This window comes from Lutjanus erythropterus, chromosome 5 (assembly GCF_056507025.1).
Source record: "Lutjanus erythropterus isolate fLutEry1 chromosome 5, fLutEry1.hap2, whole genome shotgun sequence".
NCBI lineage: Eukaryota > Metazoa > Chordata > Actinopteri > Lutjaniformes > Lutjanidae > Lutjanus > Lutjanus erythropterus.
The window spans coordinates 35,335,439-35,347,876 of record NC_139321.1 but is presented as its reverse complement, the minus strand read 5'-3'; the positions used below and the strand labels follow the sequence as shown (position 1 = coordinate 35,347,876).

Here is a 12,438-nt window from a genome sequence, read left to right as displayed (position 1 = left end):
AGAGCGTCAGAAGCTGCGCTGCGTTCATGTGACTGAGCAGCGGTAACTGCGTAAACGTAGATCTGTACTATATCTGTGCACTTCTCTGACTCAGTCCAAGACGGTCAGTCTGACATGGTAACGTATAGGAATCGATCAGTGTATGAAAGGAATTATTACAGGCTACTGTCGACTGTTTTTGAGGGACAGTGTTGACGTTGCAGTGTCATCAGAGCTTCTCAGTTTTTTTCTCAGTGAGGATCCCTTACAAGATAAAAAATACATCGGGTATCCCATCATGTATGTCGCTTCTTTTACACTTCTATTTAGTAATGTGAAAGGACGACACAATGTAAACATGTTTGAAAGATATGAAACATGTATTAAAAAAATATGTGCACCATGTCAACAAAGAAAACCCATAACAACAGAAAACTTAAAATTACGCCTAACCTGAACACATCTTTATTTTAATTGTAAATAAGTAATGATTGCTAAAACTCTGATCACAAAACAAATCCAGCCTATAATGAAACATTTTGTTTAAATCGATCAATAATAAATAAATAAATAAATAAATAAATAAATACGAATTTTTATATCGTGACAATTTAGGCTAAGTAAATAAATCAAAAACTTTTCATGAACGATTGAGGGTTCCTGGACAGCCATTTTTAAGAACTATTGGTTTAGATGACCCAACTTAAAAAAAAAAAAAAAATCTAATAAGAACTTTCCCAACTGTCTCTGGTGGTTGACTTTGGTTATCTCTGGCCCCTGAACACTTTGCTTTGGATTTTTTTGGATTTGGTATTGCCTAGGCAGCTTATTTCAGGAAATATTTAAAGGATAAAGCATACATTTTCACTTTTCTAAAATATAAACAAATGTTAACTGAATGTAAAGAGTGGTTTATTAACTATCAGCATCTACTTCTTTATTAGTTTGTCAGTGGTTGAGTGAAAATAGATTCAAGTAGGCCTGCTATATGAGCACTGTGCTCCTGTATAATTTTGAGACTGAATATAAATTTCATGCTACATAACCACTCTTCAGAGGCATAAAGTTAGCATATAGCTACTCTCTACTATATTTATCTAAGAATAATAGTTACTCTGAAATTTGTAAGTACAAACTCATGATTAAATATGATATGATTTTAGCTAAATTAGCTGTGCACATCTGATTCTGTGGTTCCTGATTTCTGCAACCAACACTTGGTATCAGTTGAACATTTTGTTGCTATAGCAACACCAACTGGCACAGTTAAATATAGGTTTGATTGACATTATTACATCTGAGTTCAATCCAAGTTCAGTCACTCACCTCAATGCCCTCATTGGAGCGTTATCTGTTGGTACTCTTTTTTATTACAGCTGTTTTGTGGTTATGTGTTGTATAATTTGAGATGTCAGTTTAGTTTTTTATGCAACCAGTTTACTGCCAACCCAGCTGAAGCTGAGAACGGTGCAATTCAAAGGGGGTTTAGTGGTGCAGGAAACATGTTTACATTGGCAAACCAGACCAACATTAACTGTAAGTAGGTGATATATTTACTGAAATCAATTACTATGTTCTACTTACTATGACTTTATTACATTTTATTTGCTTTAACTAACTCTTGTTTATGGTACAGGGTACTAATAAATAAATAAATGAATAAATGAATAATGGTCAGCAAGCAGATAAGAGGCATACATACATTTATTGTCCAAATTCCACTGAAGAAAAACAAAAATACAAAAAAAACCCCACCCTTTTTCAGTAATTTATTGTGGGAGACAAGTCAATACAACAAATGAAATAACACATTTTAAAACAATGTTTCCTATTAATGTTAAATGTAAGTCTGCAGATATTGTAGAAATATCTCAAGCAAACTGCTGGCTTCTGTTTTTTCAGCCTGTACAGGAATTCAGTTCAAACACAAACAGCACATACAATGTATCCACAAATGATTGTTTTAATAATTTATTCTCTGTTTCCTATACATTCATACATTTATATTGTCTGAAAAAGTCCTTTTCCACAGGAATCAGTAGTTCATTGAACGACGTACAGTATGCACAGAAGAGTTTATGATCATTGTACAAATGTCCTCACTGTACAGGTCACAGTGTAAAAAATGTGTAGAATGGATGGTGTAGTGGTCAGTTAGGTGAGGTTGAGTCCAAGTTCAAATCCCCAGACCAGCTGGGGATTTTCTAACCAGGATGTACAAAAGATTATTTAAAATTGTTCCCTGTAGCTGCAACCCGCTCACTAAAGTTTCTGTTTATACCTGCTGAAATTAAGTACATTCTTCGTTGAACATATTGGATATATCTTATACATTACATTCAATATTTCCCTAAAACCATTTTTGGTGGCTGAGGCAACACAAAAGCACTTTTGATGGGCGCAAGAATGAAAAAAAAGCTCTTATATATACATGAAATGATCAAATTGCAGAATAAAATGCATTGTTATGTGCCCATTCACTCTTGAAAAGAGAAAGACGTAAAACGGGGTTTATTCACCCTTCAAATTTCTTCAGGGGAACAGCCCAGTGATTTATCGTACAAGAAGGTAATGAATACCTGAACTGTGATGATTCAAGGCTTTTAGCTGCAAACTGTAATTTTTTTCTTCTTGTCACAGAAATAAGATATTATATTACACAGGGTCTGGAGAAATATTTCAAGAACTAAAGTGAACTGAAAGAAATAAATGCAAGTTATGTTCCTTTTCAGTGCACTGTTGAAAAGTTTGTCTATTCTGTTTCATGTAATTCGTGTTATGGTCATCAGTGCACCAGCACTGTACTTTTCTTTAATGTCTCTGGATCACCTGATCACTGGATTTACAGCTGCAAATATTGTGATATAATGAAACAGGCTTTTTTGGTCCATATTCTAAAATAAATAAATTAATAAATAAATAATTAAATCTACTAATGTATGGCTAATACAATTTTACACCTCATCATTATATCACACTCGATTCTGATTGGTCAATTACAGCATCCTATCTCACATTTCTGTATATCAGACCGTTACTATGGACACAGTTCTGATCAAAAACTTAATTTTAAAATTAATACTGTGTCAAATTATAGATTTTTCTGGTACATAACCATGTAACAAGCAGGATAATGTACAGTGGGCAGGTTACTATTGTGAAATAATGCCATAAAATCATTTTAAAATTAATATTTTGTGTCACATAAATGTGTGCCAGATTTTTTTTGTAAGTAATCCTGTAATAAGTGGAATAATGTACAGTCATTATTGGGAAATAAATCACAACAGGATGATGCAGGGGGTCCTGTATCATCTTGAAAGGTTTTATCCCTTACATATCAGAGGTCTGAACTGCAGGAAATACATGTTCATTACAAATATTGAGGAAAATACAGTAAATTTAGAGAATAATTTCCATTGTAGTCCTCCGAGTTCAAATTTGGAAACAACTACTGTTTCCAAATTCAAAGATGAACCTCGACACTCCACAATAATTTTGTTGAATTTTGAGTCTTAGCCACATAAGCACAGTCAGTGGGCTGACAGGAGTTGTACGTAATTGAACAAAATATTCTGTCTTTTGTCAACGTTAGACACAATAAGTGGTCCAATTTTTACCTGCCAGAACTACTCAGCTCAGAATATTGACATAATATCATGTTTCAGCTTTCAGAAGAATAATAGATGAGGCCCTTTGTGAGAAATGAAACTGAGCGAAGAAACCTAATGGAACAAAAGCTAAACCATATATGGAGCATTGCTTCTGTTCTGTATTGATACAAATTTTTTGGAGCCAACGCTTAGTTTTCATTAAAGGAACTACCATATAAGGGATTTCCACACTGACTTTACCCATTGCTGTGATGAAGGTTCCCATTTTTACCCAACATACGCACTTATGACTTGCATAAAGCTATATCAGCTGAGCAATATATATCATGTTGGCGGTAAAGGTGATGGTTCTTAGAGGACCGGTGTGTAGGATTTAGTGGAATCTAGCGATGAGCCTGCGGATTGCAAACATATCATTGCACTCTCTCCTTTCAAGCATGTAGGAGAACCTAAAATGTGAAAGGACATTCTGGACTACTGTTGAGCAACACGCAGCCTGATAAACTCTATGGAAGAGGTTCTCTCCCCTCTGTAGATATAAACTGTGGATTCACTTTTTTTCCAGTTTGGATCCGATTCAGTTATCTAAATACCAGCACTCTTTTTGTTGAAGTTCGTAATTATTATTTGTTATTACTGTTGTTATAATAATAAATTAGTGTAATAATAACAACAACAACAACAACAACAACAATAACAATAATAATAATAATAATAATAATAATAAAAGTAGCAGTAGTAAGATTATTGCAGAAAGATGAAACTGAACTTCAATCTGGAAAACTTGTGTAGTTTGTGTGATGTAACTGTAACTGTAACTGTAGCAGTGGTGTTCTTTAACCAGTGTGGGCTGTTTTAGGATTCTGGCTAGATAGAGTTAATGAAAACATACTTATGAATTTTATATTCCATTTCAGCCATATTTTGCCAATAAATCCCCCTAAATCTCACACGCAGAACGGTTAAAGGGGCACACCCCCTGAGTTGTCTTTTCTGTCCCCCATTGTTTAAGATTGATATATCTATATAAAAATAACAAAAACAACGAAAGTGGTAGCAGTATCATCTCCAGGGAGGTTGCCATGCTGCTCATCCTTCATGCCCCTGCTCTCCAGCAGAATCAGCCTGCTGCTCATCTGTCCACACTCTTTCTTCCTTCTCTGCATTTGTCACTGACGGACTTTTGGCACTGGCATTGTAATTGTTATTTTTGAATAATAAGACTGGGTTACACAAACACAGAATAATTTAATTTAATCAGACTTAAACAAAACTAGGTTTAAAATACATAAATCCAGATTTAAGTAAATAAGTTTTAAAAATCTAAAAAAAAAAAGTCATATTGTTTGCTAACTAAAATATAAAACATGTAATACTGTCTGCAAGTTGGCTAGCTGGCTAAAAAGTTAGTTAGCTTAGTTAGCTTACTCCTGATGGCTTAGCAGAGAAGCTAATTTATTTTCCTTTGAGAAAAACATGTTGGCTGAATTACCACCTGGAGGAAAGAAAGAAGAAATGCATCATAAAATTTAATTGTGTTGAGTCTGTCCCCCTACTTTTTTCCCCCCTCATTTTTTCCCCCACATTGGTGGCGGCAGCTTTGTGTCTCACTAGGTGTGCCAGTCGGTCTGGCATTTGCCAGAACTGACCCTTCCTAAGTCCCAACCATTTTTGCTCTGTGTTCTAATAACAGTTAAGCAAGCTTGGTTCCTCAGTCAATTTTCTCCTTGCCTGTTTCCTGTACTTAGTTTTGAGGATGATTAAAAGTTGTTGCTGGGGACCTGAAAAAGTGACATACCGCATAGTCACATCTTAAGTTAGCTAATGTTAGCAAACAGGCTGGCTACTTTAGCTAACTAGTTAGCCACCATTTTGCTAACATTAGCTAGATAGTTAGCTAACATTTTGCTAACTTTAGCTAACTTAAGATACAGGCCTACATGTCCCAGAAACTAGAAAAAGAGAAGTTTGACATACCAGGTTTGCTCAACTTATTAGAGCATAGAAAAAAGAGGCGGGACTTAGGATGTGTCAATTGCTAGATTACTCGTCTGAGCCTGGCCATGATTGCTGCTGCTTGGGGGAGATGAAAACACAATACTAATGATTTTTAAACACACAGACGTAGGGCACAAATCAGACTAGACTATCCCTTTAAAAAGTGTATTTTAACTGGTTACACTCTGAGATGAATGAACCTGAATCACATTTTGATCTGCTGAGGTGACAACATTACGAACATACGTATGTAGATCTGCTGTTCAACACCTAGCTGAGTTCATTTGTTTGTGTGTACATGTGCGTGTGTGTGAGCGTGTGAGGCGCTGTTTGTTTCTGTGAGCTCACTGACAGCACTTTGTTTTGCTTCTGTTTCTGCTGTGTGCCTGTGGTGATGTCATTGCATCTCTCTGTATTTTCCACGGGAGTGAGCTTGGGTAGCGTGCCTGCTGGCTCAGGCGAGTGCCCCGTGGCGAGGCCGTGGCTGTTCTCCTGCAGCGGCCACATTTCCTGCCAGGTGAGCGACGGATGATGAGCATGGTGACCGCTAAGCAAAGGCCTCCTCTGCCTGTAGTTAGCCCATACTTGCAGGATGGTCTCTTTGAAAGGTCGTGTGGTCAGCGTGTAAAGGATGGGGTTAAGGGCGCTGTTGATGGGAAGAATAAATATGACCACCCAGGAACTGATAGTACCTGTCGGGAGAGAAAAGACAGAGGAAGAAATAAAACAGCGGAGCTGGTGTATAGTCTGGTTTGAAGATTTCAATGTGGTTATGAGTTGGGAGAGTACTTAGACAAAAAAATCCTTTTATCAAGCCCATTTATGTGATTAATGAAAATCCCCTTTATCTCCACAGGGGACCTAATTAAGGAGCCACAGCTCACCAGGTTATGTATGTAATGGATTCTGCACAAATACTAAATGGTCATTTGGGTATACAGTGCAAACTAAAAGCACTTAAGTGGCTGCAGTAAAATGTTCTTTACACAGTGATAAATATGTTTTCAAACTCCTTTAAAACTCAGTGGAAACAGCTGTTATACTACTTTTTACATTAATATTTTATATTGGGCAGAAAAAGCAATACTTTAAAGAAATACTCCAAAAATGTCTCTTTTGAGCACTCATCTCCCTGCAGGCTTGAAATGTGGCTCTGAAAAGTTAGGAGGTTCGCAGACGATCACAAACCGACCGGATTAGGGCTGCAACTTATGATGATTTTCATTATCAATTAATCTGCTGAAATGGTTTGAATCACACAGGGGTTGTCATGGTAGCCCTGTTTCCGGTGTGCACCACTAATAAATGTGTCGCATGCACACACATACATGGAAGTGTGCAGCATGGTCAGTTGCAGGATTACTGTGAAAAACATTGACAGTAACTGTCTGCAGTAGAATAACGTTTCATCGAGGCTAAATGACAAGAATATGAGGCTGTTGTTTCAAAATCAAATAATACATCTATTAATCAGAGCAAAAAACAAGGAACAAAATCAGCAGGGGGACACAGGCAATGTTTTTTCTACTTCTCACGAATCATAGGCTACATCATATATTCTTTAGCAAACTAAAGAAACTAAGAACTAAAGAAACTTCTTGCACTGTTTAAAGCAAGAACTGATCTAAGTGATGTGTTCAATTCTTTTCACTATTTTACTCAATCAAAAATGGCAGCCAACAAAACCACTCCCACCCTTCATATCCTCTGTTATAAGAGCCACATAGCTCCTGTGTGTGCAGTGAGTGAGGAAGAGGAAGCAGGTGGCAGAGTGTGACAGTGAATGCAGCTGAGCAGAGGATAAAGTGAGCAGTAAAGCTGTGAATCTAGCAGTATATGTACAATGTTACAGTTTGTCAGTGAATAGAGGCTGCAGCTTCTCAATAATAAAAATGTTTCCCAATTTTTGAAATAGATTCGCTGAAAGTGGCAACTCGGTGATTTACTGGCGAAGCAGCAATTACTTGGGACAAACTGAGCGAAGGAATCAACAGCAGACAAGTGGATTATGCTGCAGCTGCTGTTTGAGAAATTTCTGTGGTCATTTTGCATTCAAGCGCACTGCAGATGTTCCCGCACAAAAGAGCAGGGTACAAACCTTTCAGAGCTTCATTGAAAGCCCACTGATTGGGTGTATTTGATGCTCAAAATGTTGACTTTAAGTGGAGTATTCTTTTACATGGTTATAGCACCTATACTGTACCGGGAATCTCCACCTGCAGCAGTGACAGGATCTTGAGGATGAAAATGGGGATCCAACAAAGGGAGTCAGTAATGACGATAGAGAAGAACCTCTTGGCGATGGTCACCTCTTTCTTGATGTGGTTGCTGTATTTAGTGGTCTGAGTCCCTGTTCTCTGGATGTTATAGAACATGCTTGCATAGGATAAAACAATGATAAGGAATGCAACCAGGTTCAGACCTGCAGAGAGATATCTGGTTAGTTTCTGAACTGCCATACAACTGCAATGCCTCATATTTACACTGTGGATGTGCAAATCTAAAATCATGCAAATAAATACAAATGATGAGACTGTGCTTTTACAATTGACCCTTCCTAAGTTTTGCCACTTTTTGCTCTTTGCTCCAGTAACAGCAGACTTGGTAGCTCAGTCAGCTGTCTCCTTTTCCCGTAAAGTCAATATATAGGGTCACTATGACGTACCCTGGCCTATTTATTCATTCTATATTTGTTTTACTAATGAAGGTGCCTGAGCAGCACTTCAACCATAAAAACCCCACCTCCTGGCTGAGAGTTCTCTTTTATTCATTCAATTGTATATTTCATTTATGACTATTTATGGCTTTTTTATGCAGTCAAATTCAGGATTTTGAAAGGACAGTTTTCAGGTTCAATTTCATAAGTGAAGAATGTTAATTTAAATGCTCACATTGTGCTGTGTGCCATTTCAGGGGCTCTATAAATCTTGGCCTAATGTAATCTTTTATTTATTATTTTCTCATGGCACAAGTTCGATTAGCGGGAACAGCTAAAGTTTACTTCAAAAAGTATTTAACTTACATTATTTTTATATGCGGTATAGCAATGATGCTGATGAAATAAAACTGTGATAAACAGTCTCTCAGTGAAGTCTAGTAGTAGTCTAGTCTAGTCTAGTGTGGAAAACACAAACAAAATTGCACTGAATTGTAAAATTGAATTGCAATACTTGCAAGACATATCGAATTAACCCACAAGTATCGTGATGGTATCGAATCGGGAGATATATATTGTTCCACCCCTAATATTTAAGTTAAAAAAACAGGAAAAGGAGAAAGTTGACTGAGGTACAGAGCACAGAGCAAAAATGGACAGGACAAAAAACAAAAAGTATTCTATATACAACAAAAAAGCTCCAAAGACAAGAACAAATGCCTACCCAGAAAAATGACGATGGAGTAAACATGAGCCCAAAGCGTCTCTGGCTGCTCAGAGTGCAGTGGGAAGCAAACCCCATTGGTCCCGTAGAAGTTGCGAAACAGCCCCTTGCAGGCCAGCGGCAAGAAGGCAACAATAAAGCCGAACACCCATATCCCGAGAAGGATGGTGACAGTTCGTCGCCAGCCAGGAGTCAAGTACCGGAAAGGGTAGACGATGCAGATGTATTTCTCCAGAGTGAGGTAAGTGAGGAGGAGGACTGACACCTCTGTGGACAGCATGGCCAGAGAGCCGATGATCTGACACTGACTGCTGTCCATCCAGGCCTGAGCGTGTCGGTTGTACTCGCCGCGGAACTTCAGATCATACGCGCCGATCATGAAAAGGTAGACTCCCATCAGCCCATCTGCACCTGAAACAAAGGGGAGTTCCAATTTATGACATATTCAGAAGATTTATTGATCGTAAAGATGGATTATATAATCAAACAACTTCAGCTCCAGCGTGATATAAGCAGTTTTAACAGCCTCTGGACTGTTTTGTCCTTGAATTCGTGAACACCATTTAAAGACACCAGCATTGTCTGATGAAGCAGGGTTTTTCTAAGCCAGTTCTCGTTCAAGGGAGCCACAATGCAATTTCTTCCAAGTGAGAATAGAATCAAACATGAAAGGCTTCCCGCCTATGATGTGGAGATGTGTGATGACAATTAGGAGCAGCCACTCCATTTTTAAATCCATTCATGTGTTACGATCAATAGAAGGGGTTAATTGCAAAGAGCAAAGACAGCATTGTTCTTTGTTGTCAATACAGAAAGACTGAAATATTGAAACTTGGTGCATATTCAATTACATTCTCTTCAAGGATGCCTATACAAGCTAAATCTATAGATGCATAAAAATTGTACTGCATAGATTCAGAAATCAAACACAGTGCCCTATTTGTAATGCTGTCTGAGAAGAGCGCAACTGGCATTTGATCTCAACCCCGCAAAACAGCTTAAACATAATAATCAAACCCCTGGTGACAATATGCATGCAGAAATGTAATCATGCTATGTTTATTGTCAGGCTGGGTCACATGTATAAATAATGGGTATGCACTGAATGTTTGAAAGTGCCACTTTAAACAGACATATGAGTCACCTTTCATCAGCAAAAGCCTCAAACAGAATTTCACGTGAAAATATTCAGAGAAATTTGCAAGGAAGAGACTGAGATTTAGAGCAATTAGAGCAACCATTTTTCCTTGGAGCCCCCCATATTTCAGTCTATGAAAAGCTGAGCCCCCTGAATCTATGCACATACGGTACATATGGTAAAATAATGGGCGATTATTTCCAGGCTTGAACATTCAGTTATAATTGTTCTTCAACCTTTACTTTTGTTAAATGTCTCTTTTCTAGGATTTTGTTATAACAACCCTACAGAGTAAACACACTCATCATGATTCATTATCACAGTGTGACACGTCACAGAGGTGTGGCCAACTCAGTAGCATATTATTTTTGACTGAGGACAAAAATAAATGATCTTTTAAATAGTTTTGCATACAGACATTTGTATAAATTGTGATTAAATTAACATGCGCAAATCTAAATTTGACATTCTCAGAGCAGACAAAGCCTTGGGGACCCCCTGAGATGTCTGGCGACCCCTAGAGGGGGCCCAGACCCCAGGTTGGGAACCAGTGATTTAGGAAAATGAGCTGATTTGGTTTATTGCCAAGAGTTATGTGAGAGGATTAACACCACTCTCCTATCTGTATGGTAAATATACAGCTGGAGCCAACAGTTGGTTAGTTTAGCTTGGCATAAAGCTGTCACAAAATCAGATTATCAATACACAATTATCATGGCCAAAATGATTGACAATAATAGTATTATTGTGATTTTGCTAGAAAATTAGGGGAAAAAGATAATGGTATTAATCTAATTCATGTTGAACTTTATTTATTGTGCATTTAGTCTCATTTTTGCCACAATAATTTCACTCTGATACAACTGTAGGGAGGTGGACAGAGAGTCTGTAACCATAACTGCACTAAACCATATAAAAAGTGCAATTAGGATGACTTCATTTACACATTATTATCAATATTTCATTCTCTAAATATCATGATTATCGTCAGAATATTTGACTGAAGACAGAATGTAACAAATAAAAAATTCTTTTAGTTAAAAATTAAATTCTCCTACTTTATGTAGTTATCCTGCCACCGAAAACATTGTAAGTAACCCTCAGGTCACAATCTATCAAAGCAGGTCGAATTACATTTAGCCATTCAATACGAACAGTCTACAGTTAGTTCTTTTCTTCCCTCAGTTCAGTGCACCACATTGATTTCCTATAACAGCCTACATGAGACTTGCATTTTGATGCCTTTCTTCGTCATCTGTAATGTGAAGATTTCAGATCCTCACACAGACAGAGAAAGTAAAAGGCGTGTCCTCTAATAGTCCTACAGAGGCTGCTGGTGTTAAAATGGGGAGACTGATGAGTTTGGCGAGAGCAGTAAAATTAATTTCTGTTTAAACAAAAAATGCCTTACTCCTTAAAAAAGGTCTCACTGCAGCGATCCTTTCCATAATGTTGTTAGACTCTTCTAACCACAATCTGAGCCTGTCAGTGGCAAAAACAAGCACACATTCTCTCTGGTGCTTCCATCACTTTTAGTTCTGTTGTTTGTGGTGATTTGGACACAAGGTTTACAGCCTGTCATGCTGTTACACTGCCTTGTGTACAATGACACGGCTAGAAAACAAGAGCTGAAACTTGTTTACCAACCACTCGTGTCACAAAGATGTTTTTTTAAATGAGTTAAATATATTTATGATTCCCCTTATTTATAATTCCTCATTGAAGTGTTCTCCTTGTGCATTTTTGTAAGCTTCCATGTGTTTTATCATGTTACTGTAATGCACACTGACAAAAAAAAAAAAAAGAAAGAAAAACAGAAAAGAAAAATAAAAAACAACTGCTCAACTGGAAGAATCTCACTTGGTCTTGGTCTCTCAGTGAGTCAGAGAGAATGTGTCATGAAGCGACACAGTGCGACTGAAACCTGATCATAATCACCAGACAAATAAGGTAACAGCAGCTGAAATAACCTGCATTTACTGTGCAGCACTCCCAGTCATATAATTAGCAGACTGTGGTGACCTAATCAACCAGAGGGCAAAGATGTTACGTGCTAAAGGGCAGAAATGAAATGTTCTTTATTTTAAATTAGACACACATTTATATCAAAATTTGAGACTTATCCCACCTATCCCACACATACTCTGAACCCCACGTTTAATTTGTTGGGATATGATCACTCTAATCAATATAAGGCATGAAGCATTGAGCCTGAACAAAGCCCTCTTATTAACATTTTGTATTTTGTTGGTTTAATCCAGTACAAACAGAAGTGTAAGAATGAAAAGTTGATGTTGAAGTGGTATTTCTTAGTCAGGAGCACTGACTT

The 12,438-nt window shown here is 37.4% G+C and overlaps 1 protein-coding gene across 1 annotated transcript in view; it reads right to left on the bottom strand.

The window, feature by feature from the left end:
* Positions 1-5,521: 5,521 nt before the first annotated feature.
* Positions 5,522-12,438, bottom strand: part of rxfp1 (relaxin family peptide receptor 1) — a 124,064-nt gene continuing 117,147 nt past the window's right edge. Inside the window, exons 16-18 of the mRNA XM_084718299.1 lie at positions 8,972-9,382; positions 7,795-8,013; positions 5,522-6,283 (exon numbers count right to left, since the gene is read on the bottom strand). Coding sequence (XP_084574425.1) covers positions 5,862-6,283; positions 7,795-8,013; positions 8,972-9,382 — 1,052 coding nt within the window. The 3' untranslated portion in view covers positions 5,522-5,861. The remainder of the gene's footprint in view (positions 6,284-7,794; positions 8,014-8,971; positions 9,383-12,438) is intronic.